General features: G+C 37.8%; 1 protein-coding gene across 12 annotated transcripts in view; it reads right to left on the bottom strand.

Moving 5' to 3' along the window:
• The window catches only part of Chrdl1 (chordin like 1), a 115,945-nt gene that overhangs the window by 12,439 nt on the left and 75,705 nt on the right, over positions 1–27,801 (bottom strand). For 6 of the 12 annotated variants that reach the window (XM_029556048.1, XM_008852950.1, XM_029556050.1 and 3 more), the window contains 3 exons: positions 12,121–12,188; positions 5,761–5,929; positions 2,196–2,390 (listed from right to left, as the gene is read on the bottom strand). In XM_029556048.1, the coding sequence (XP_029411908.1) occupies positions 2,196–2,390; positions 5,761–5,929; positions 12,121–12,188 (432 nt within the window). Of the gene's footprint in view, positions 1–2,180; positions 2,391–5,760; positions 5,930–12,120; positions 12,189–27,801 lie in introns of all 12 variants that reach the window. The other 6 variants (XM_017803147.2, XM_029556049.1, XM_029556045.1 and 3 more) reach the window with 1 other exon arrangement.

Raw genomic sequence — 27,801 nt, 5'->3', positions numbered from 1 at the left:
AGAGTCAGAGAGTTAGATAGAAATGTATTATCTTGAGTATTTAGGCAACTATTAGTTTTGCCTGAAAATATTTTGTGTTACTTTTAAACCATAAATCTTATACCTTAGGCACAAACAAAAGCTGTATTGCCTGGGTTGCAACTGACACTAAGGAATCAAGTGAGAGCAGAGCCTTGGAAGTCACACAGCAGAGACTTGGAAGAGACTTGGAGGTCACCAGGCTTTGGTAGCCCTGATAACCATATCATTCTTATACTGTGCTTTCTCTCTCTACCCCTAAACAGTATATTTCTTTGTGAATTTTAATGTCTTGCTTTTCTACTTACTATCAGATAGCTTTTGTTTTTCCTATCACTTCTTGTCCCTTTCATTCTGGAAAATGGAGCTTATTATACTGAGGAAGATTTGGCCTTAAATTAGTTATCAAGCTTTACTATATTCTAACTAGCATCACCCTTTTCAATTGGGGATCTTCATGACACATCATGATGTGGTAAGTTGTGTGAAGGCCTGGGAGCTAGCATTTGAAATTAGCTCTCAGGTGCTGCTGATGTATGACCCTCATTTTGAATGACAGGATCCTAAACCACTGTGAGCATGCAGCAGAGGGTCCCAATTTGTTTTAGACATCAGTGCAGCCTGAGGATCTTTTAAAAATTGCCAAAGCCCAGGTCACAATTCAAATCAATTAAATCATAATCTCTAGAGAGCAGACAGAAGTACTTTTGGAAACTTCGTAGGGATTCAAAAGTGCAGAGAAGTACAGGAACCACTGGCTCACATACAAATGCTCAATGAACATACATAGACTAAGTGGACATTTGCCTGCTAGTCACAAGTGATTTTTTAATGGGAAGGAATAAATGATTGATCTGTCTGCATGTAAGTCTTTTGATCATTTGTATTTACATCAATACTTTGCAGAAGGCTAAGAAATGATGAATATATGTGCCCAAGAATGTCTAATACACTGATGGTAAAAACTAAGTACATTAATTCTTTGATCTTTCAGAAAAAGAAATTAAGACTCAGAGAAGGGAAAAGACTTGATCTAGATCACACAGGAAACCCACTGCACGCCAAAGTTAAAATGATTGAGTACAGCTCTCATACACTGCCATTATCAATATTACAGACTCTGTTGCTATTTAGCTCATGTCTTCAAACTTCCCTTTGAATAATTTGCCTTTCTAAAAAGATCAGTGAGACTTTTCTACTAGAAAAGACAATGTGCTAGAAGTGACCTGGGTTTGAGGACTTGATTTTTTTGACAATTAGTTTCATGACTCTGGACAAATAACTTTATACATCAAGTCTTCTTATCTTTAAAAGATAAATAATATTATAGGATTTTAGCACTGGAATGTGGGGAGAGGGAGCAAGAGAAGTTTTGGATAGTAGGGATGGCAACAGTATTAGAAGAAACTGTTTCTGATTTTCCATAGCACTCTAGGGTGAACATAGCAAAAAGTAATTTATGATAAATTTCAATATAGCTAGATGAGCCCAATGATAAATATGAGAGGAGATGGAATGATAATTACATTTACATGATAATTATACGCTATATACATGTTTGAATCATATTGTAACCCATAAAAATATACTAATATTATGCCTCATAAAGGTTAAAAAAACAAAATGCAATAAAGATACAAAAATTGAGAATAGAGATAAAGTATTCTAATTTTTTTGCATGGGGCTGATGCGTCCCAGGAAGGATATGGTGCTTTTTCTAAGTCATTCAATGATCTTGGATTTGGATCACATCCTTGTCTCCCTCCAATATAACTCACACATTTCTCCTCTGAAAAGGGTAATGGATTATGGCTTGAAGTGAGTTAGTCATTAAAAAAAAAAGAATGATGTGAGTGTGTGCCTAAAATTATGAGAATATAAACTCTGTAATTTAGAAAAGGAAGAATGAGCTCAGCAATTTTGAGCTCTGTGGGAGGTTATAGACCCCAGAAAATCTGCAGAATATTTTTGAGTAGCAAATTTCTTACAAGCAACCATCTTATTTGTCTCTGAAAAGATGAAAGAATGAAGTTCATTCTTGCTAGAACTAGTATCATTAGAATTATATGACAGGTTGATTATGTTTCTGATGGACAAAGAAAGCTTAATAAGACTGTTTGTGGATATTATTCAACCAAAGGCAGGGCCTCCAACCAACGCACCTTTTGTCTTTTTACCTGGACACACCTTGCAGCACTTTCCATCTATTTTTTGAGGATACTTGCAGGGGTACCGATTGGGGCAGTGGATTTTCTTACATTCTTGCTTGGTGACATTACAAGTGCATAGCACACATTCCACAATGCCAAATGCCCGGAGATTTGGGTGCCAGGACTCTCCATGGGAATAGGTCTTTCCATTGGAAACACATACTGAAAAGGAACACAAAAGTGGATATTGAAGGCAAGGGAACCAAGAGGGATCCCTATGCTTAGGATATATACGGAATTCTGTAACATATCAAGAATCCTTTGTTCTATCAGCAAGAAGATAGATTTACAGAGTGGTCTTTGTGACCATAGCACTGTCTGGACCAAAAACTACAATCAACAGGTAACTATGGGCAACTTCAGCAGCCTCTGGATGCTTATAAATAGCCTGACAAATCTGTGAATATTTTTTTAAATGGAGGAATAAATGAATATGTGAAATTAGAGTTCTTTCCAGAACATTTGGTAAAGAACCTCTAATAGAATGTAATATTTTGAATATCTTGGATGCCATAGATTTGTGTGGCCCAAGTTGCTATGCTTCTGGGTATGAACATTTTATAGAGAGATTTGCTATTTGGGAAGGCTAAATTTAAAAACTACCATTTTTCCCCCAAAGAGCCATTTTCATTCAGATCTTGAATCAAATCTAGTCAGAATGTCAAATGCTGAGAATCTAATCTATACACATAGATGAACATGGGATTTAATTCACCAGATTACTCCTTGGTGTAGGAAAGGAGGTGCTGAGACAAGAAGGAGAGGGAAAGATCCACATATCTCAGATAACTTGTGAAGCTTGTGAAGGGGTGAGCTTTTATGCCTCTCATCTTCAGACAGTTTTCTCAATCTCCCATGTGGTACAAACTTAACTATGGTAAATTATGGTCTGCTTTACAGATATTCTTTGACTTTTAGGCACTTGTTGAGAGGAACTATAGCCACTGATTCCATGTTTCCTGAGGTCTCTTGAAATTACAAGAGACCTATGCCCCACAGGTTGAGGGGCCTATCAAAGGGCAGAGCCACAGGAACATCCTTCCACGTGTATTCACCTTCAACTTCTTAGGGTACAACTATATATATAGTTACATATGTATATCTTAGGGTACAAATATATATATAAAACAAAGTTGGGTTCTGGGATAAGAACTGCACGGGCAATGCTGTGAATGGAGAGGACTGAGAATGAGTGTTCTCCCTTTCTAAAAGCCTGAGATTGTGGAGATTTCAAGCCTTAACTGGGTCTGGGTGTATCTTTCATCATTTCCATCATCTCATCACACCCAGGGAGACCTTCCGACATCCTAATCAACAGTATCTCTAGGGCGGGATGTATCACTTTGGGAAGGGCTGTGGGGAGACATAACCCCACTTGAGGCGTTTCTAGGAATTGACTGATTTGGCTGCAACACAGCCTCAGGATGAATCACTAGGCTATTTCTTTCTCATCAAGTCCACTGGGTAACATTAAAAAATTGAAAGATGTTTGCTGTCTTTCATTGTCCTTTGCAAGAGCTGCTTGAGCACTGGCCCTCTTAAGGGTCAGTCCATGTAAAGATTTCCAAGAGCCTAAACTGGAGAAGTTCCCAGTGCAAAGTGAGTCAGAACAGATACCTAAAGTCTGAGGTTCAGGGTTGTGGACAAGATCATACAAATCAGGCAGGATGTGCTAGTCTCTTGCCTATCCTTATCTCTCTACCTTCTAGACTATTGTGATCAAGTGGGTACAGAGTTGACTTCAAGAACATTTCAGTAGGATTGAAATTCAAAACGTTGGCCTCCTGCTCCTTTTACTTTGTGCTTTTAATACGTAACCAAGTATATATTCCATGGGAACCCCATCAATAGCAGGAGAGCTCAGGAAAAGGGTAAGCCATGCTGAGGAGGAGCAAGGCAGCTCCTTCACTATTACATAGCTAAGTTCTATCTTCCCTCTAAAGTTTTGGACTAAGGGAAGAGTCCAAACTGGGTGGGAGCCCACACTTTACAGTGGAATATGATGTAGGCAGTTCCTTAGTGGGAAAGACAGCATTATCCCCATATACAAACTCTCAAGATGATTTTGAGTCATCCAGCTGGGGAGTCGGGCATTAGGGTGAAGACACAGGACTCTTCAGTGAACTGTAACAGAAGAGAAGGTCTATATTCTGATAAATGGTGTAGATGAAGTAATCTAAACAGCTGGAGCTTTTAAAGAACACCAAGACAGGCAGGGGATGACCTCTACCCAGAAAATGAAGAGGTCTTAGGGAAACGATGGGATTTAGGGCATTCAAAGTCCATTTATATCCTCAATCTTTTCTTAAGGCTATGAAATATTTTCAGAGCAAATAAAATCTACTGGAGGTAATTTAAGATTGAAAAATCCAGCTGCATCTTTGCCTAACCCCTCTTCCTTTCACAAAACTGTATCAGAATGCCTTGGAATTTAAAAGCAATAAATTTCAAATTAAACACAGATCAATAACAAATATTTCTGACTATTTTAATAACCATTGCTTTATTAAATTGTATTTATAATTTTCTTTTAAGCCTGTATGTTTCAAAAGTGATTTTTAAAATCTATAATCTGAAATTTACATCTAACTAGTAACAGATGTGATCAACTAGCTTTGGCTTGATCAACAAGGTTGAAGTTTATACTAGGAGTTCTTTGTAATGGATTATTTTTCACCCATGTCATTCATTCACTTGGTTTAATAATTTACTCTTATCCTGTTCAGAAAGTTTCCTTTGCATTTACTTTTTCGCTAAAGGAAGTAAAACATATTTGTTGTTTCATAAAATGGAACCAGTTGAGCGTTTGCTCAAAAGAACTAATTGACGGATACCCAACAATGTAAGAACCAGTTAATAGTTTGCATTTCTCCTCTTCCCACTTTTACTACTGGAGTAGTAATGGGGCAATGGAGTGCAGAGAATTCAGTGGGGGAGAGAATAGGACCAGAGGACATGTGTGGATGCTTCTAAAGCTAGTCTGGTGGCTGAGTGGGCGACAGTGCTAACCTGATCAGTTGTTCTGGTGCTCAGTCAGGTATTTCTCACTGGCTCACTCATTTGTAAGGATGAACTCCTCATTTGCTAAACACTGAATCAAAATCTCTGAGATTGGGGCCAGGAATATTTAACAAATGTCCCAAGAGAAAGACTACTTAATATTTAAGTTTGTGGAGAAGAGCTTCAGAAGTGTTCAGCACTGAGTGCCCTTGAATTTCGGGTATCCTGCTAGTTAAAGATCCAGTGGATTTCTGAAATGTCTTCCAACTCCCAGAGGTAATGGAGAAAGTGCTAGGGGCTGCTTCAGAACACCAAACGGGGCTTGCCTATGCTATTTTGACTGCATTTTGGAGAAGTCCCAAGAGACCTCCAGAGTCACTTGTTCATATCCATTTTGCAGACCTCACACTGATCCACATGTGAATACGTGATATCCCCGGGGAAGAGGATCCCTTACCAGGTCTGGCTCTCTAAATATCAGAGATGATGAGGTCCTAGTATGGATGTAGCACAAAAAGAGGATGCCCCTTACCTTGTCCATGTTTGTGCTTATTATTGATGACAATCTGCACGATGGTCCCTGATGCTTGCTGGGAATCTATAAGAGCTCCCCGGTGACTTCTGCCCCCTGCAAAGCGGGGAAGACCTCCAGCTTGCCTGCTTGGTGGAGGATCATAGGGAGAACGGAGGTAAGAATGTCTCTATAAACAACAAAAAAAGAATCAGGCATTAAGTTGTTGGAAGCTATTCAATGACTTTAATTTTTAGTTATGAACTCTGATCTTAACTGCATGTCTTCCTATACCAACAGAGGTAAGGATATGATTGTAAGAAAGCAGCACTGGCAGTTTGCTGAGATTTTCCTCTTTCCTTGTAGAAGATTGGACTAGATTTATAGACAGATTCCTCAGGAAGAAAACAACCCAAATGACTAAAGTGCCTTTCTGCTCAAAGACTCGCAGTTTTAAAGTTAAGACTGTTTTCTGCACCACAAAGCAGAAGGTAACAGGTCACAAGAAAAGTCTAAAGCTGTGTGTAAATTATGAGAGAGCTTCTTGTTGGGGAGGGTTTGAGACCTGGGCCATGAACAGTGGGTAAAGTTTTTATAGGCAGTTTGTGGGGAATATTCCAAGCAGAAGTTTCCAAATTGAGAAGGTGTAGCAGAGAACATAGAGTCCTTAAAAGGGAACAGTTGAAGGATAACATTCCAAAAGGGGGTTGGGGCCAGATCATGGAGGACTTTAAATGACAAGCTAAGGGGTAAGCACTTTATTTGGTAAATGATAGAGGTGGGAGTGTGGAAGCTTTTGAGGGCTTTTTTTTTCAGCAGAGAAACTTAATCAGAACTTTGTTTCAAAGCAGCAAACCCTGATATGTGTATGTGAACTGGAGAAAAAGGAAAGACGGAGTCAAGTACAGTCTCAAGAACATGTACTGAGACTGTAAACACAAGCAATCTAGAGGATCATAAACCAGAGCATCTCACAGACACTGTACAGAGAGTACACAACAGTGGTAGAATGTAAAAAGTACAGACTGAAGGCCTTTGTTTTGTTCATTATTATATGTTCAGTATCTAGGACAGTGTGAAGCATTTAGACTGTACTCGTCCATACCTGTTAAGTGAATAAAAGAATGGAAAGCTGAGAGTCTTGTAGTAAAAATAAAACAATCATTATTCTTTCATCAAGGGTTCAAGGCTATGATGAGCTTGACTATCCTGTTCTTTCTCTGTTTTCCTGGAGCTGAGGTAGACCGTAGGCAGAGGGGTTTGGCTTGAATGAAGAATGGAACCTTAAGCCTTGGAGCCAAATAACGTTAACTGCATTTTAGGGGCAACTGTTAAGGGTAAAGAAGGGAAAGCCCATGAAAGAATTTTCAAAGGCATATTATAAGAAGATCTTTACATTCAGTGATGGAAATAACAGAAAACTTTGGAAAGACAATTACAAGATCCTCTTACCCCATCTTCCTGTAAGAAATTTATAAAAGTTATATGCCACAGAAACACATATTGAAAATTTAGATTTGGGAACTAACATTGCTCTCTTGGTATAAGGGAAGAATGAATAGAAGCTGGAATAAAAAAGACTTTTTTGTCCTCTGAAAGAAAATCTTATTTTCTCCATGTAAGAGCCCATGTTGGAGCATTGTCATGAAAACTCACACAAGTGAGAATTTGCATCAGTTTTGCCACCATGCACATGAATGAGGTTCTCGGGATTAATATTTCAAATTCCCACAAGTATTAGTATGTCCTTTTCTGCCATAATCACTTATAACCTGCAAAGACCATTGCAGGTTGTTCTTTCCTTTCTGGTGATTGGCAAAGTTTTGTCAAAGGAATACAGGGAGGAAAGTTTGCCTGGTAGGTGTCCCACTGATGCTGAAAGAAAGGTGCTGAACAGCGGTAGAATTAAAGAGGTTCACTGACCCAGGATAAGTGGCAAGTACAAGATGTTCTCTGATTCAGAAGAGTGAGCACAAAATGAAAAGCTGCTCTTTAGCACTGGGAAGTAGTATGGTAGGAGATGAGATCAAGACAAAGAACCAAAAAAAAAAAAGCCTCAGAGATTCTGAAAAAAAAGGTCCTATTGTATTCCACTTGCCGCCCCACAACTTCATCTTGTGTTGGAGTTTGAGTCTGAAATGTCCCTCAAAGTTTCACATTTTTAAACCTTGGCCATTAGTTGCTGATGTCGTTATGAGAGGTTGTGGAACCTTTTTGATGTGATGCCTATTTTGTCAGAGGTGGTTCATGGGACATGAGCCTTTGAAGGATAAACTTGCCTTCTATTCCAGTCTAGTCCTGTATATCCTGGTCCTGCCACCAAGTGAGGAGATCCATTGTTTTCTTCTGTTGCTACAAATTGATGCACCCCTGCCAGCATTCCTTTCTTGCCATGATGAACTGATATCTCCTGAAACTGTGTGCCCCAAATCTTTCCTCCTTAAGTTGCTTCTTTCAGGTATTTGTTACAGCATCAAGAGAAGTAACTCGTGCATCCTGTGTCTTTTGTCTTATAGACAGAGAAACTGAAGTCAGAGGCGAGAGGCAATACATTTAGTATGGTGAGGTTGAATTTTGAGGATGGAGAAAGAATGGGAGTCTGAGTGGAAAAGGGGAAAGGAACAGCAGTCAGAAAAGTAACAAAAGAAAGAGAGGCCTACAAATTTTTGGTTTAAAGCTATTCCAAGTAAAAGGTCTTTCAGCTATAGTGTTTACAAGTGCATACACCATAGCACTAGTTCTCCACCTTGGCTGTGTAGTAGGGTTGACCAAGATGCTGTTAAAAATGCCAGTACCTTGGTCTTACTCCAAGAGATTTTGATATAACTGTTCTGAGGTAGGGCTTGGCCATCAAGAATCTTTCATATCTAATTTGAAGACAAGGTAAAGAATAACAAACACAAAGTGTTTTATGTTTAGGACTAGATGTGGACGTGATGGTGTGTGCTTAAGTGCAATAGGTACTATGAGTCACTCCTGCAAGCAAACGAAAAAAGCTTATCAGGAGCCAGCCTGACCTTGTAATTTTGAGCAAAGAAGAAAAGGCATTACTACCTTGGAACTGTATGTAAAATTGAGTTTATCTTAAAAATGAGTTGTAAAATAATTGCTTTAGAGGAGAGGAATGGTCAAACCTCAGTTTGTTCAAAATGACCACAGAGTTATATTTTGTTTTATTTTGCTCAGTGTTGTGGTATTTCAAATTTGCTGACATGAAAGTCTGAGAAATATGTTGGCCTTTTGAGGCGAATCTAAAATAATTATTCTCCACTTGGGGAAAAGCCCCTCCTTTGCAGAGCGTCTCCAAAAATTCTTTCTTTCCTTGCTCTCGGGTTAAGATATGAGAGGTTTGCATGTTCTCACTCATTTAAGGAATCTAAATAAGATAATCAAATAGAATTTGAGAATAGAATGTGTTACCAGAGCAGAGTAGGGAGCAGGGAGGGATGGGAGAAAGATAAACATTAAGTCACTTAGATACTAGCTAGAAGATCTGGCATGCTACTACACAGAAGAGTAACTGTAGATAACAAAAATGAAACATCTATTGCATAAATCAAGAAGAAAGGATTTTGAAAGCTATCATCAGAAACAAATTAAAATGAGATACATATGTTTAAAAGAATTTAAACATTACAAAATGTATACATTATTAAAATTCTACATGGTACCCCACTGGCTGGTGTAATTTTATGTATTATCTAGTTTTTCTTATGAAAGGAAAATGGGAAGCTTGAGAGATGGATCAGCAGTTAAGAGTGTGTACTGCAGTTGCAGAGAACCGGCATTCAGTCCCCAGCACCTGTGTCAAGCAGTTATAACTACCTGTAACTCCAGCAACAGGGTATTCAATGACATTTCTGAGGCATGAGCACTGCACTTGTACACAAACGTGCACACACACACAATTTAAAATAAAATATTTTAAAAAGGATATTGGTTTTATTGGAAGAATTGGAAAATGTCAGCGTTTGGAAAGGATATTAAAAGGGCCTTTTTGGTTGTAATATTGTACAGTTGATTTGCAAGATGTGACATTAAGGCACACTGGGCAAAAACCACATAGGATCTCTCTGTATTATATCTTATAATTACACGTAAACCTATAGTTATCTTAAGCTTTAAAAAGGTTATTTGAAAAATATCTTCAGAATATATTATATTCCACACGTCATGAAAATATCCCGTAGTCACTACTAACTGCAATCCCAGCTCGAAGAACTTTTAAGTCAATGTCTTTCTCAAACTATTGTTCTGATGATGTGAACAGAAGGTAGATTTTTTTTATCTGTTTCATGTTATTTCACTCCCCAATCTCTTTCGCTTTCATAATGGTAAATTTAATAAAATTTATTGGGGGCAAAACTCAGAGTCCATTCTCAAGCATATTTCACCCTAACTTCCACATCCCTTTGTAGTCAAAAGGGATGACTTTTGGTGCCTACTATGTGCCAGGTATATACATTTCCATTAACGCAGATGCTATGTATTACTCAAGTCATAGTCCATAATATCAATCTAGTTTAGAACAAAGGAAAATACTGCAAGCAAACTTATTACAAAGTGGAACCATCTGACCAGTTTGGTCTATTAGTGCCAAATGCTTATTCCTAAAGACAAGTCTTGAACTCCACTGAAAACCAGTAACTTGTTTAAGATCCTGTATTCTGTACCTAATTTCTTGTTACAAGGAGTCTTAATTAAGTCATCCCTTATTGCTAGCCGTTTCTGAAGAATAATGACACTGAAAGAGAAGAGATGGGGCTTATGGGCAGCATAAAATGAAGAAAAGAATGACAGTAAAGTAATGACATTTACCAGCAAGACCATGGAAGTACCTCAGTGGTCACCATGGAAACCCAGTAAAGTGAATGGGACCTAAGTTTGGTTTAGAATGGCATCTAGTTGTTAGTCACTAATTTAGCTGCTCTCAACTTCTTATCACAACAAAAATAGTCTTCATAGGTTCGTATATGATCTTCCAGATCTTATTTATTTCTGCATTTATACATGTGCATAAGGAAATTTTGCACAAGGAAAGCGCCTGTCTTGCTATATAATGTGTCTGAGATGGTTTCTGTTTAGTTACATTTAGATATGTCGTACTCTTTAAAAACTTATTACAGCCGAGTGTCGTGGCACACACGTTTAGTCCCAGCACTTGGGAGGCAGAGGTAGGCGGATTTCTATAAGATCGAGGCAAGCCTGGTCTACACAGTGAGTGTCAGGAGAGCTGGGGCTACAGGGAGATCCTGGCTCAAAAAAGACCAAAAAATTATTAGATTTGTTTATTTACTTATTTAGTTATGTGTGTGTATTTGTATGCATGCATGCATGTTCACACGGTGCCACAGCACACATGTGGACATCAGAGGCTAACTTATCAGAGTTGATTCTTTCCTTTCTCCATGTAGATGAAGATCAGCAGACAATATTTGAAGATCAGTTGTCTCTTTCCACCAAATGCGTCCTAGCAATCAAACTCAGGTTATCAGGTTTGGCAGCAAGCTCTGGCTGACTCATCTTGTCAGCTCATATTGCATTCTTTTTGAACACCCAAAGACTGGGTACATTACAGTGAGCCTCTGCTCATAAATACATATGTCTGTTTGTTTTCCACTTACGCAAACAATGCTGCAATGACTGTCCCTTTACATTTTTTTCTACAAGGCTGCAATGAATACCTCTTTATGTCCAAACAGGAACACTTTTGCACATTATAAAAACTTTTATAAGTCCCTTAATGTGATTGATCTTTGAACATCATATTTTAAGATGTTTGAAGAATAGCATTTCTTAGACATCCATTTTTAGAGAGATGTTCTATTCTGCTAATTGCTTAAAAACATAAAGGCATAGATGACACTATTACTTTATATAGAGATTCCTATTTTTCAGGTTCATTCTGAGATTTTAAACAATAATAGAATTAGGATGTCACAGGGTAGATGAGAGGAGAACATAGCCTAATTTCTTTCAACTGCATGACCAAGAGCCATAAAGTTTCTAAGGAAGATGGCCAAAAGGATAAAGTGAACTATGATAAAACCCCACAGAAAGTTTTCACTATTGAGAACGGGGTGATCCACATTCCTTAGAGAGGACATACAGATTTGACAGGTCATCCTGAAAGAATACCAACTACTGTCCTACATGAAGGAATAGTTTCTTTGTGTTTATATTCTGGCCCTAATTACGATTGATATGCTACATATAAATGGTTAGAGGTTGATGATGATGTTATTTGAATTTCTGAGGAAGGGGAAGAAAATAACATTAGAAATAGGCCTGTTTAGGATTTGCCGAAGTAGTAGTCACGGTGAGAGAAAAGCTTGGCCTGATGCGGTGGAGTGTAGAATTATTTGAGCTATTCACACTTACAGCTTCTCTGTTGGCAGGTTGCCGGAAGATATCACCATCAGAATGTTCCCACGACAGTTCTCCATCCCCTGTTTATTAAAAAGGAATAAAGAAAGAATCATACATACATAGAAGGGAAAATTATCACCCTTGTGACCCGGCCACATATTTGGAACTATGATTGCAAAGTTCTCAAGGCATTTTTTGCTTTTGTGGCTACCCTTCAAGAAACAGCACTGAACGATTTCTCTGGGTGGGCCTCATGATTCAAACAACTCAGAAGAAAGTTGTCATTTTCTAAATAGATCATCTGGTAACATTATCCAGAATTTGGAATATAAAAGGGAAAATAATCACTTTTCACCTTAATATAGCCATCATCATTCCTTTTGCTTATTTTATTCTAGTGACAGTTAAGTATTTTGCAGATCATATTTAACTTGTGTTTATACTACCCTTAAACAATGAGTTTTGAAGTTTTGATTAGTCACGACTTAAGTTCACCATTTTGTCTCTGAGAAGTTATGAATTGATCTGAAAATAAAAGTAGAACTTGCTATGATTAGGGTATTTCCATAACAAATGTACAAGATGCCATCTTTTATTTTTATCTGACACACATTTTTCTATATCTATATGACCCACTCTTTGCACAGCAAACCTACGTCACTATTTTCATCTAGAATAATTGTTTTCCTTCATTTTGAGACAGGGACTAGCTACATAGTTGGGGCTGAACTGTAACTCACTATATAGCTCAGGCTAGCCTGGAACTCATGATTCTCTCATCTCTGCCTCTTAAGTCCTGGGATTACAGATCTGCACCATAACAGCCACCTCAGAGTAATCACTTCCAAGATAAAGATCATACAAACATTGACATTTATTAGCTGATTAAAAATAAAATAAATTGGATAATTATCAAGATTTTGTTATCTATGACAATACAACATACACACATATACACAGAGAGAGAGAGAGAGAGACAGAGAGACAGAGATACAGAGAGACAGAGAGAGATTTGACTTAAGCACCATATTCAAAAAGATATTCAATAGGATAACAAGGGATATGGAAAATACCAAGGATTTTCTGTTATAATTCATCTCTTAAGCTTTAAAAATATTAGAATTAAACAAAGTAGGAACGTGTTACTGGTTCATATATGTGATAGTACTATGGGCGGAAATTATGTAATATCATTGGCTTTTAGGGCTTGAAAAATCTTTGAAAATTAATTGGATAGCCTCCTGCCTCCACTTCCACATGCTAGAATTATAGTCTTGTGCTACAAAGCCCAGTTCATCAATGCATTTCTAATTTCCTTAAGGTCTTAGCATCCCACACTTTTAGAAATGTGGAGAACTTCAGACAACTTTTATCCAGGTGTTATACTGAACAGCTAGGAAAACCAAAGCTCAGAGAATAGAAGTAGCTATTCACTGTCAAACAATGTTTGTGGGAATTACTAACAAAACTCCAGGCCCATTGACTCTGAATAAATCTGTCCATCCTGTAGGACAATGGTTTATTCTTTGTGTTATTTTTAACTGTATCACCATCAGATGACAGAATTGGGGAGACTCTATCCACTTTAATATTTCTTTTACCCTCTTTTTCTACTTAGCACTTGTGTCTTACATTTTATATATTTTGTATATTTTCTGGTTTCCCCATGAAAATAAGAAGTCTTGTCTATCTTGTTCATTGACACAATCCCAACACTGACAACAGCAATTGGCATGTAGTATTCGCCAGTGTTTGCTGCATGAGTGAATAATAAAACATCTCTACATTTTCTACTGCTAAATGTTTCCTGGTCCTGCCTTATCTTTCCAGACAAACTGTAAATTTCTTAAAATGAAAGGCTGTGTCTTAGACTATCTTCTCATTTTCCTGGTGACCACTTCTCAAAGTGTGGTCCTTGCACTTATAACACTGGCATCATCTGGGAATTTGTTAGATTTACAAAAGTTTCAATCCTGCTCCTGAATGACTAAGTCAGAAACTATGGGGAGAGGCCAGTGGTTTAGGTTTTGATGATCCCTCCAGTGGATTTGAATGCACTCAGGAGTTTGAAAATAATTGGGCTGGAGGAGTTAGTATATTGCTGGGTTCCTATCATTGGCTTAATATGTAACTGAATTAGACTTCAGTAAAAATACAGAATTAAGTGTCTTGCCAGAAGAATACTCTTCTTCCTGGATAGTCTACATATAGATGAAGATGGTAGACAACAACCACATGAATGCTGGTGTGGAAATTGACTAGCCACTCTGAGAAGTATAATAAATTTTCCCACTGGTTATGATTTCCCCTTTGGTAATGAATGGAAATAATGTCAAAGGGTCAGTTAACAAGTCCTGAATGCCATTTATGTGGAGAGCCTCACACTACGGCAAAAGAGATAAATCAGCCTGTGGCCTTGCCCTTAGAATATTTACAAAATGGTTGGACGTAACAGAAAATCAACATAGAACACACACAGTCTAACAACACGTAAAGGTCAGCAAATGGAACTAAAAATGGAATATACCTGCTTATGATATACTGAGTGGGGCGATGAACCAGTCAGATGGAATCATAGAAAGCATCCTAAAAGAACAATGTCTCATTTTTGAGGTAGATATTGAAGAATATATAGGGACATTGCTGTGAGTACACAGTGTCTCCCCTGAAAGGAATGGCATTTTACAAGAACCAGGATTTTGGAAATATAAAGCCACACCCTGGAGGAAGAAAAGAGGAATGGTTTAAGTAGCAAATTTAGATTGGGAAAAAAAGAGAAATGGGGCTTGCAATTTATTGGGGAGAGAGAAAAGAAGGAGATTAGAGTGCTGTTGAAGTTAAATAGGGATAGTAAATAATTTCAGGATATCAAACACAGGCTATGGAATGAATTCACATTTCATCCTGTTATTAATTTTAAAGTAAGGGGTTTATAGTATAAATTATGTTTGTGGGTGCTTCTTCTGGAAGCAGAGTGTAGACTATCTGTGGAACGACAAGAAGTTGATAGGCTGAAAAGGAGGCAGCTGTGCCAATAGGTTGTAGACCATGAGTCTCTGCATAATAAATAGTAGGGGAGAAAAGCTGAATTGCATTGCTGAAGACAAAACAATCATGGTAAGGCTATGATGGAAGTTGTGTTCATGGAGGAAGGAGGCAGAGAAGAACACAGCATAGAATGGCTGTCAGGCTGAAAATCTGGAGTTAGATCATGCCACTGACAGTGATGACTAGGGATAAACTTAGATTTATGTGCCCTATTTTAGGTAACAATGATGGCTCTAAGCAAAATGAAAATAGACCAGAAAGAAGATTAGAAGCAAGAAAGAATTCACCAGCAAATGGCAAAATGACATGTAGTAAAGCTACAGTATGTGTCTTGAGGCCAAATCTGTGTAGCTAAAAGAGAGAAAACAAACTATCAAAGAAAAATCTTATAATAGTACTCTTCACCAAATGTGTTTTTAAGGATTTCATGATTGATATCAACAGAAATTGGTTGCTTAGCTTGCCCATCTCAGAAGTTCAATTTATTGCATTTAGACACTGAAGTTTTGGAAAGGCTTCTCATTAAGGAGTCTTTAAGTACTTCTAGTTTAGTCAAAATGCAAAAGCATTACAGAAGCATATAATCCCTTTTACAAATGGGTAAAAAGTTCCGATAGCAAAGCAAATGGGGCAAGACTGTCAAGCATGGCAGTCAAACTTTTATACCCTGTAACACAAGCTCAAATGAATGTGTCACAACATGTATGAAGTGTGAAATTTGAAAATGTGAGCACTGGCAGAAAGATATGTGTACCTAAAATGAAGTTGATTACTTCATTCATAACTACTAGAGCTATTACTTCTGAGTACACACACACACACACACACACACACAGATTATATTTATATATACTATGCATTGCACATATATAATGCATATATTAGAAGCTATTAGTATTTCTGTTGCCCTTGAACTTTCGAAGTCATCACAATGATGTTATCTAAATTTGAATGTTCTGTTAAATAACTGTTAGAGATTTTAGCCATCCTATTTCATTTAAATAATAGATGAATAGAAACGATCATTTTAGATGTTCATACTTGGTATGTTGAGAGCAGCCCTCTAGAACTGGGTAGTGTCTATCTGGACAGCTAAAAATAGATACCATATATCCATTTATAATCTTAGATATTATGTCCTGGAGAAAATAAGCATCAATACCCTAAAACCTGTTTCTTTTTCCTGACTCACTGGCAGTTTATCTTGAGTGATGTGGAACCTTTTTCTTTCAACCAAGGCTTAAAAAAACCAAAAAGAACAGTGATTCTAATGGAGACAGATGGATTCTAGTTAATTCTGAGAAGCAACAAGATGTAATTTTAACCAATTTTTAAAACCAAAATGAAAAGCAACTCTAGTGTACTGTATGTCAAACAATATTCATTTAACCTTAAAAGCCACATGTGTTGTTCATTCAAACCTCAATTACACTCTGAGTGGTACCCTATGGGGCTGGAATTGCTTGGCTTTCTGGTAATGGGAGAAATGGAGAGCAAGTATTTGAAAAATGGTCAAAAGCTAGGCTGAAATTCAGACCGTTTATAACTTCCATGGCTTCCATTAATCTCTGGTTTCTTTGAGTAGCTCAGAGGAGCAAATCTTGTTCTCTCAGAAAGACTACATGTACAATGAAGACTCTAAGATACCCAACAAAGATAAGCCCCTACAACAAAAACATGCCAGTGTGTGGCCACTTTTGAACTGCACAAGATATCATAAATAGGGTGGCCATATGGCCCAATTTATCAGGGACAACCTAGTTTTATTGCCTCCTTTTATCTGTCAGGCATAATTAATAAGACTTTCTCTTGATTTCAAAAGTGTCTCATTCAGATGGCAAATTATATAGTCACTCAAATCATTGTGAATAAAAGTGAAATGAATCACCAAGACAGAAAAGCAGGACAATGATCTCAGTATTTTAGGAGCAGTAAGTTAAAACCAGAGGAATCACGACAAATAATGAGTTTTTGAAGGAAAATGCAACAGCAAGCACAGTGAAACCCACCATGAAATCTCCAACTACCATGCCCAAGGTGCTTATCTAGAAAAGTGAAAAATACTATTGTCAAATTGTATTGTGATAGTGTACACATTTGTGAGCATCAAGGAACATAAGTTAAAGCAACCATTAGCCAGCTGGTGCTCATGACCAACACACTATTCTTTTAATGGATTTGTGGCTATGGCTAATCAGATCCAAGCTCATCCTTAGAAATGGGGCCTTTGTTTTCAAGAATATGGTAATTGGATCTCCAGAACAGAATCATCACAAAGACTGTCTTTTCCAGTAGTCTTGGAGATAACAGAATTCTCACAGTGGCTTTACCATCTAAGGTGAGAGGCAGCATAGAGTCAATGGCGAAGAGAGCAGAGTGGAACTGTAAAGTCTGAGTGCAAATTCTGGCTCTCCTCTTCCTGCATATGTGATTTTGGCAACTTGATTAACCCCTTTATGTGTCAGTTTCCTTATTATTAAAACAGAGGCAGTAATACCTATCTTATAGACTTTTGAAGAATAAATGAGTTTAAGAATAAATGAGTATATGCAAAATGCTTGGAACAATGCCTAGCACATGGAAATTATCATGTAAGTGTTGTCTGTTACCTTTCCTCCCTTTCTTTCTCTCTAATGCTTTTTCTTCTTTCTCAAAAATAGTTTACACATGGGGAAAACTGAGCTTCAGGGACTTCTATGAATGTGCCAGGTACTTAACAGAAGAAAGAGTTTAGATTAAATAAGCAAGCAAAGCCTAGTAAGGAGATAATTTATGCCTTCACATAGAAAGAGAAGCATTTTGTTTCTAAATTATCAGAAGCCAGAGTCTGGACATGAACAGAGAGAGCAGAGAGAGGGGGAGAGAGACTCTTTCTTTGTCTTAGTTACTTTTCTGTTGCTGTGATAGAAACACTGTAACCAAGGGAACTTATAGAAGGAAGAGCTTATATAGTTTACGGTTCCAAAGGGGCAAGAGTCCATCATGGCGGGGAAGCATGACAGCAGAGGTAGTTAGAGTAGGAGCAGAAAGCGAGGCTCACATTTTCAGGCAGGCACAGGAAGCAGAGAGTGATTGGAAATCTGGCAAGACTTAAGAACTCTTTACGCCCATGCCCAGTGATGTGCTTCCTCCAACATGGCCACACCTTCGAAGAGCTCCCAAAACAGCACCACCAACCAGGGACAAAATGTTCAAATACCTGGAACCTATGGGGAACATTCTCATTCAAACCATAACTCTCTTTATCCCAGATTTTAAAACTTTCTTAGGCTTCTTTCATATTCATGTCAGACCTCTCTTTACTTGCATATATTTTGGAAAATCATATTAGTGCATTACTTAAGATCCCTTCGCTCATTTGACTAAAATGAGACTTTAAAAGGATAGTTATCTGCTTCATTGGGAGCCACTTCAATTTTCATAGTCATAAAGTAGAATTTTAAAATTCCAAGTCTCCAAAGAGAGTCCTGTGCTACCACATCATAAAGTAAAAATAACAAGCAAGACAGAGAAGGGAAACTCCACGATTTACCCTTGTTTAGGGCTTGATAAATTTGGAAATGAAAAGTGGTAAGCTCTTTCACTTCTTTCCATGAATAGTACTTTGGATTTCTGTTTTATCCAGAAAAGACTGCTGCTTGGTGGAAGTAGGGAATATGGATCTGTTCTTAATAGCCAAAGAAAACAGGAAGTGAAGGTAGTCCTGCTGGCTCTCTGTTGGAAACAAGTAGATAATTACACGTGCTGTCCCTGTTGCCTGTGCTGTGGACAACATACTTTGTAAGGTTATACTGTAGGTCATATTCAGACAGGACACCTCTGTCTGACCTTGCTCTTCTTTTTCAGGTTTCTTTTTCATCTGTTTATAGTGGCAGTCAGCAGTACAGACTGATTCCTATAAATGTTGGAGTCTAGGATCATGGAGACTGTTCTAATGAGAGCAATGGTCATAACCAATGGTGAGCTGCTGGAAAGCCAGAAGAATTCTTGAAGTACTTAAAAAATGAGGCTAAGGGAAAAGTGGCTTTAACCAACCACCCATTAAGAAATAATTGCTGTGAAATGCTGCACTGGGAATTCTTTATTTTCATAAGCAGACTCACAATCACAAAGAAACCTACAGCCCCCGAAAAAGATGGGATGTTACTGATCATGACAGGATATTGTAGATGGTCAAATAGGACACATGGGTACTAATTTGTTAAGCTCTGTTTGAAAGTTAATTATGTCCTATCTGCTGTTCAACAGATTTTCTATCTAGGAAGAAATAGCCTAGAAATAAGAGACATGCCAAGAAGGAACATGATGTCAGAGGGTTGGGGGCTCTGGGGCAGTTCACAAGCATGTGGAGATGAACTCTGACTACAAAAGATAGAGAGAAAACTAAACTAAAACAACCTAGAAAGTTGCCACGGAAAGAGAAAGACTGTAGTTGAGAATTAGAAGAGGAGAGGTAGCTAACACGGGAAAAAAAATCACAAAGATGGGTGTATATTTCTGACCATAAATAATTATTTTGCTGTAGTATGAACATTTAAGATGAAATATTCCCTTCAAAAATCTACAGTGTATAAATCATTACTGTTAAGTATAGACATAATGTTTAACAGATCTCCAGAACATACTCAGTTTGGAAGGAGAAATAGGAAGCTGCTACTTAATATGCATGAAATTTTGGTTATGCAAGATGGATTTTAATTTTTATTTTAATAATATTTTACACTGCCTGGAGACAGGCTCTAGATACTTGTACATATTAGGCAAGTGCTCTACCACTGCGCTAATCCACAGCTCTGATTTTTAACCTTTAAGTAATGTTTTCTATTAGTAAGGTTTCCTACCTATCATCATGACCAGGAGATACTCCTGTTTCTGCAGAAAATGAGGGCCAAATACATAACAATTTAAATCTTATTTGTGACACTCTGTATCTGGACATGCTGTTATTTTCTCTGATTTCCAAAACTGAAAATTTTGGTAGATTTTTATACTGTTTTCAAAAAAATATGAAATATCTCACACACCACTTTCCCTGTGACCCCTGGATTCGGCCACGGTGGCATCTGAGGTGCAATTTTACTGCTTTTAGAAAAACAAAACAAAGAATTTTTAATAAACTAGCAGTTGACTTAAATTACTTTTAAACAGGTCCTTCCAGTTTTGGCAACATCTGTTACAGTAGCAAAAATATCTCTTAAAACTGATCAAGAGAATAACAGTCTCTGCCCTGGGTTGGAACCTTAAATTTCTAGACTTGACAGTCAAGTAAGACATATACATAGGAAGGTGGATTGTAAGTCATGTTAAAGTGCTAGGTGCATTAATCAGATGGTGAATTAATCAGATGGTGAACTTTTCCTGCTCAGAATCCATGCCCCTGAGTGCACTGCTCTGTGGACTGGGTCACAGACATGTGGCTCTCTATAAATTTGCCCAGTTTCCTGAATTAAAGCATCATCTCTCCTTCTCTTCTTTCTGTTTTCTAACCATGCTAACATTTTGTGTTTCTTTACTTTTCCTGTTTATATCCATTTAAAGTCAGGAACGATGGAGAAATATTAGGTCCTGAATGTACCTTGCAGCATCGCTACCCTCTAACTACCTTCCTTGATAAGACCCAACCTTAAGAACAACCCCCTACCCAAGGGAGAAGCACAAAAGTCGTGAGTCTGTTCATCTGACCTCACAGCAGTGGTGACAGCGTGCACAAGTCCTATGCAAACTCAAATCAGACAAAATCCCAGCACAGATATGGGGAATTGATACACACACACACACACACACACACACACACACACATGTTCAATTTGGGACACACACACACACACACACACACACACACACACACACACACATGTTCAATTTGAGCAGGGTATACTGGAGAGGTGTGGAGAGGGGAGCAGATCTACATGCCATCAAACTATATTGTACGGAAATCACATAAATTCAATTAAAAAATTTTTTTAAATCCCTAACTCTAAGAGAGAGGCTCTCTTCCTCTGGACTGCAGGCCAGAGGTGTGCCATCTCAGGAATTCTTCCTGCCTAATAAACCTGATTTTTCTGTTGAGGTCTGTTGCTTTGTGTCTTTTCCCACTTCCTATTTTCTTCCAACCTTGAATTAGGTAGCAGACATATGTTAAGTTCATAAATAGAAAGAAACCAGCTTTTTTCATGGGCTCATTCAAGATGATGATAAAATGAATGAACAGTGAATGAATGAATTCTGAGTGACTGTTCTTGTTGGAGCTATGAACTTTGGATTCAATAAGTTGTGAATTTATCTACATCTTGCATTTCCCTAGTCAGACCTGAGTTTAAAGTCATTTGAAGAGATTTTGTAATTGTGGCTTTCTTAGAGTTTACTAAATCCATCAGGAAAGTATATAGCTAATGCTATGTTAGGGGAGACAGTGTCAGAAAGGATAGTCATTTACTTATAGAAGTGCCCAAAGGAGAACATGCACACAAAACAATGAACAATACAGTAAGTTATTAAGCTAGATTTAAATGTTAAACTCTATTGCTATGGTTTAGTTGTGGTTTTCAACACTTAAGTGAAAAGTTGGTTGTAATGGTATTAGAAAGATTTTTAAGTGTTTCACATCTTTCTTGGGAGACTAAATTAGCTTTTACAAGAGTGGGTTGTTATAGCAGATCTGCTTCATTCTCTTCTTCCTCTCTTCTGAAAGTATTAGATTTGCTCCCCAATTTTTGCCATGGATGGAGCAGCATGTGGCCCTAGTGTAACAGATATGGTAGCCTAATCTCAAACTTCCAGTCTCCAGAAATCTGTGATAAATAAATCACTTTAATAAATAAATTACCCAGTCTTGGGCATTTTGTTGTAGTAACGTAAGATGGCCTAAGACATGTACAAACAAGACTAAGGTCTGAAGTTAGTCAAAGAAGGAAGTCAATGAGCTCTAACCTGATTAGGCAGAACTATTAGTAGTGCAGCTTCATTAACTGTCAGTAGATCTTCAGCTAGGGGTAGGGAGGGAGAAGTGTTGGGAAGAAAGTTTGCAGAGGGAGTGGAGCAGGGATGAGAGAGGAGTAATGGGGTGGATGATAAAAATGCATTTTATATATGTTTGAAATTGTCAAAGAATAAATAAAAATATTTTTTTAAAACAACAACAGAACTTTAGGGGGTGGAGAGATGGCTCAGCGGTTGAGAGCACTTGCTGTTTTTCCAGAGGACTCGGGTTCAATTCCCAGGACCCACATGGCAGCTTTACTCTCCTGACTAGGATCACTCCTTCAGTTACCTTCAAAATATCTGTCCTTTTTTTGAATGTGCAACAGCTGTAAGTTAAGTGATTTGCTCAGAAATCCATAGAAGAGGCAAAATAAAAATGTGATCCAAGTTTTTGTGACTCCAAAGTCCCAAATTAGTCACAATAACTGCTGGGATTCATTTACAGTGCTTTGACAAGAACATCTCCTAGTGTATGATACTAAAGGAGAAGGAATATATACAGCACACAATATAGGCAGATCCTCTGTAAAGAGTAACTTGTACTGGCCATTTTTCTCCATCAAAGCCCCAACCTACTAGAGGACCTCCTTATTCCATTCTTCTCTCCTTTCTTTCTTTTTTTTTTGAATTTCTTTTAATTTTTATTTTAAGTGTATCAGTATATTGCTTGCATGTGTGTTAATGCACCTGTGTCATGCAGTGCCTGTGGAGGAGAGAAGAGGGTGTCGGATCCCCTAAAACTGGAGTTACCGATGGTTGTTAGCTGCCATGTGGTACTAGGATTTGCAAGAACACTCACTGCTCTTAATCACTGAGCCATGTCTCTAGTTGTCATCATTCTCTCTTTTCAAACTCCAAGAATCCTGAGTGTAAATGTTTACCTCCATTCAGTCTTGAGACATTTGTTAAATAACATGGCACTGTGTTAAAGATGCAGTATTGGATAAAAATGGGCATAGAACCTTCCCTTGTGGTGTTTTATTGGAGAAGACAGAAATTAACAAATAAGGATATAACAAAAAATATACTCCGGGACTGGAGAGATGGCTCAGTGGTTAAGAACACTGGTTGTTCTTGCACAAGACCCGGGTTTGAATCACAGCACCCACATGGCAGCTAACAACTGTCTGTAATTCCAGTTCCAGGGGATCCACAGCTTCTTCTGACCTCTGCAGGCATTGCAGGACATGGGTGCATTTACCTATATGCAGGCAATACACGCATACACATAAAATAAAAATAATAAATAAATTAAAAAATATATTCCAACAGTTAGTATGGTAAATACTAATTTGGGACTCTGGAGTCTGAATGACTAGGTTTGATTTTTGTTTCTGCCTCTTACTCCCACGGGTTTTGGTACAAATCATGTAACTTCTCTTCCACTTTCTTGTCTGTAGAATAGGGATAAAAATTTGCCAGTGCTGTTGTGAGGACCCAATGAGAGACTCTACATGTAAGTGCACACACACTGCCTGGTGCATAGTAAGTGCTACATATACACACCGTCTATCAAATACATGATTGCCTCTGAACAAATTCAGCAGCTTATCCCAACAACTTCTCCCTTGTCCAAGTCCATAGTCGACTCCCCTTTGTCTTGGCAAGATAGGCAGGAGACGGTAAGCAGAAATGATAAATGGTGGAGGGAAGTTGAGTGTGGGTTTGGTTTGAGGTCTGCCTGCCCCAAATATGGCAGTACTACAATCTCTGAAGAGATTTTTTTTCTTTTGATAAAGTTTCCCTTAAGGTTCTAGTGGCTGTTTGCACTATGCTTCCAGTCCAAATGAGGTTTGCTGGGGTGCCAGCAATGACACACACCCTGCCAACACTTCTCTTGACTGTCCTAGCCTCCCAGACATGTCTAAACAACTGAGGCTGGGCCTGAGATTCAATCCCCGTCTAGGATTCCTGTCTGACCCAGGAAAAAAGGTGCAAATTAGTGTTTGGTGACAGTGCAGACAGGCCGTTTCAATGGGGCCTTTTATATGAAGGTTTGCAAGTTCAGCACTCAAAAGGTTGTTTTTTTTTCTTCAGTATTTGGCCTGCAGTTAGGGTGGTCAGCGTTAGGGGAGAAGTGTCTGGGTTCCCTGCTGTGTGAGTAATATGCTTATACAAGATACACCTTTGTAAAAACATCATTTCAACAGAAAAAATAACTAGGTGTTTCAGAAATGCGAACTTCAAAGGAGTTTCAAGCACATTATATACAACTGAAAGATGTAAAGAAATTGTAAGCATAGAAAAAACAGTTTTTATAAAAGTGTGGGATTTAGTCTTTATAAAGAAAGATGAAAGAAAATGGTGCATTTAGGTGAAGATGGCAAAGAAAGAATTTCATGAATTGTCAAGCATATGAAGGGACAATAAATGCTCAGTAATAATGAGCTTTCATCTGCTGCATCTGAGGACTTAGTGAAAGGGAAAATTTAAATTGTGACAAGAGAATTGAAGATAGTTAGGCCTGGGATCTGTTACCACAAGAAAGACTAGAAATAAAGCTTTGTCTGTGAATATTAAATAAATAAAAAGCAAAGCTATCAGAGATGGAGGAGAAGATTCAGTTCTACTTAACTCTGGGATAATTACCATTCACTAAACAATCACTCTGTATAAGGCTCTGTGCCATCCCAGCTAATCTTTACAACCACAGTGGGTGGTGGATATTACAAATTTCTTTATTAAAGCCAAGAAATCCCAGGCTGAGTGGTTATGTGGTTCATTTAACATAACAGTGTAGATGGTGGGCCTGCAAAACTATGCCCTTCTGGCTTCGGAGCCTATGTTTATTGCAATATTTTTGACCCTTGTAGATAATGTCTTCTCAAGATAGCCATTTTCATTCTTTTATTAATCGTTCTTCAGTTTAGAGTTCACATATCCCATTTTCTAAACAAAATAATCTTGGCCTAATAAGTGGATTAGAGTACCTGCTGGTTATATTAGCAGTCCCATGCATATCTGTGCAGCATGGACCTTTTCAATTTACAGTCAAATTAAGCTGGAGCAGAGATCAAAAGGGAGGAGAGGGACACAATATCTATTGTTCCCATCAAAATGTCATAATGGCACTGTGGTACAATATACATACGCGTTGTGAGAAACAGGTATGGAAAAGGTGCGTGACCTTATTGAAGCAGAAATCTAATTAGGCTGTAATTGAATCCATATTGACTTACAAGGGCTGAGCAAGTAGCATATTAAAAGGAATAAACATACACTGGTAGCAGAACAATTAGATGGCCTGAGCAATTGGAGACTGAAGCTGATTACACTTATAATTGAAGCTGATTACACTTACATTTGTTTATGCAGTTTTCAGACTTTTAATGGGTTCTGTTTCAGTACATAAATTTCAGATACCAACTTTTGGTTGTGGACTATCTTCTGTTGGCTACATGATCTTTGGAGTGATTTCTCAAAGTGGTGGTCAATCCACTTACATTTTACAACAGAAAAAATTATGGGTCAGTTAAAATACATTTGGGTCCTACTCCAAGGTCACTTAGTTGGAATATCTGAAGGTACAGTCAAGATAATGAATCAACACATTCTTCATAAGATCTAGGAACATTGCGAGGGAGAGGAGAGAGCAAATCCACAAAGGCCAGAGAACCCAGGAAAGATGTGAGTGAGACATGATGTGGATGAATGGAAAATCAGTCTGTAGACGTGAACTGAAGCCAGGCCATGGAGGGCCTTCATTATCAATTGGGTTGGCATGTATTCTAGAAGCAACAGGGCCAGAATCTTTAAGTGGAATACTGTCATGGTTTAAAGCCTGGGATCCAGAACCAGGCTGCCAGGATTCAAGTTTTATTTACTGGACAGTTTAGTTAACTTTGTTTGAATAAGACAAGGTTCTGAACATCTCTGTACCCTCATTTTTCATCCACAAAATTGGATAATAATAGTTCTCTCCTCATTGGGGTCTCATGAGATTAAACTAGCTTATACATGTAATGTGCTTGGAATTGGGTCTGAAATATTTTAAGTATTCTATATGTCAAGATAAAGATGTTTGAATAGGAGTGTGGCGTGGTTAACACAATTCTTTTTAAAAATTAATATGGCAGTAATATTCAGGATTCATTTATCTGACTTTCATGAAGAAATTCTGTAAATTTTTTTCTATAACTCAGTGGTTCTTAACCTTGATTATCCATTAGAATCTCCTCCTTCTCTTGGTCTGGGTAGAAATTCACCATGACAATTCCTATGTGCAGCCATGGTTGAAAAACAATGTGGTAAATACACATCACATTTGTTTAATTTTCGTTATTAATTCCTCATGATATGCAAGGCATATCCTGGGCCTTTTTTGCATTATTCCACTTAAATCTCACAACTATTATCCTCAATATTAGAAAGACTGAGGGTAGTCATCCAGCTAGAGAGTAGCCAGGCTGGGGCTAAACTAAGGCTGTGTGACTCCACGGGCTGCACTTAGAACCACTTTTCTGCATTGTGATCCCAGTACAAACATTCACCCCACCCTTTCACACTGGAGGGGGTCACTATACCCATCTTCTTTCAGGTCTTTCTTTCTGCATTAACATCTCCCTTTGGTCTAATCTGGACACAGCAGCCAGTGAGCATTTCCAGTTGAACATATAGTGATCTTGCTCACAAATTTCCACTGGTTTCCTAACACACGAAAAACTGAAATCCAAACTCCCTTTTTCCACTGCTGTTCCACCCCTGCATGTTCGAATTCCTCTTCACCTCCTCAGGTTCATTTCATCTTTTGCCAGTTTCAACCACAGTCACCTTATTCCAGTCACACTATCCTTTAGGCTCTTGGAATGCTTTAAGCTCTTCCTTCCCTGGAGCCTTTGAACATTTTTTTTTTTTCATTTCTTCCTGAAGTTTTCTTCCTCGGGCTCTTTGGATGGATGACTCTTTTTCATTTTTTTTCAGATTTGAATTTTAAGATTCTCTACTCTGTGCCTTCCTGAAAATGTCTATTTTCTAAAAGCTCATTTTTTAAATTTCCAAAATAATATTTATATAGTATATATGTATTTACTTATTTCTTTATCTACTCTGGTAGAATATGAGTTATATATGGGCAAAGAACATATCTTTGCTATGGATGCATGGGTTGTGCAGGCTGTATACATCTCAAGGGTGGCATAGCTAAAGATATGAATTTACATGGGCTTTCTGTCATATGGTAATGGAGTATGGAGCGTAGTTTTTTAAAATTCACATGAAGATGACACATAGTCTAGTAATGCACTGTATGTCTACTATATTTAATCACTATATACCCAGCTTTCAGCACAGTGCTCAGCATATAGGAGATGCTTGATGAACTCATTGATTGGATGCAGGGAAAAAAGAATTAATTAAATTAAGATATTACCAATGGGAAAGCAAGAAAAAGAGGAATAATAAAAAATGTTTATGGATCTGTTAATTTGAGAAGAGGCAGCAAAGGCAAAGTTAAAGGTGATTAAGTATAGAGGGAAAGCATGGCACCATTGCAAAAATTAAAAAAAAGAATCTAAAGTAGAAAAGACTGGTTTGAGAAGATGATGAGTCTCTTTGATACATAACTTGAGAATATAATTCCCCCTCTTTCATTTAGTTTATCATCGATTTTAATATGGTATTAAAATGACTTTAATTTTCTCTGCAGTCTTCAAAATGGTGACATTA

The sequence above is a fragment of the Nannospalax galili genome, unplaced genomic scaffold (genome assembly GCF_000622305.1).
Source record: "Nannospalax galili isolate Female #2095 unplaced genomic scaffold, S.galili_v1.0 scaffold25, whole genome shotgun sequence".
Classification (NCBI taxonomy): domain Eukaryota; kingdom Metazoa; phylum Chordata; class Mammalia; order Rodentia; family Spalacidae; genus Nannospalax; species Nannospalax galili.
Note: the sequence above shows the minus strand (reverse complement) of the source record. Positions and strands in the feature narration are given on the sequence as shown.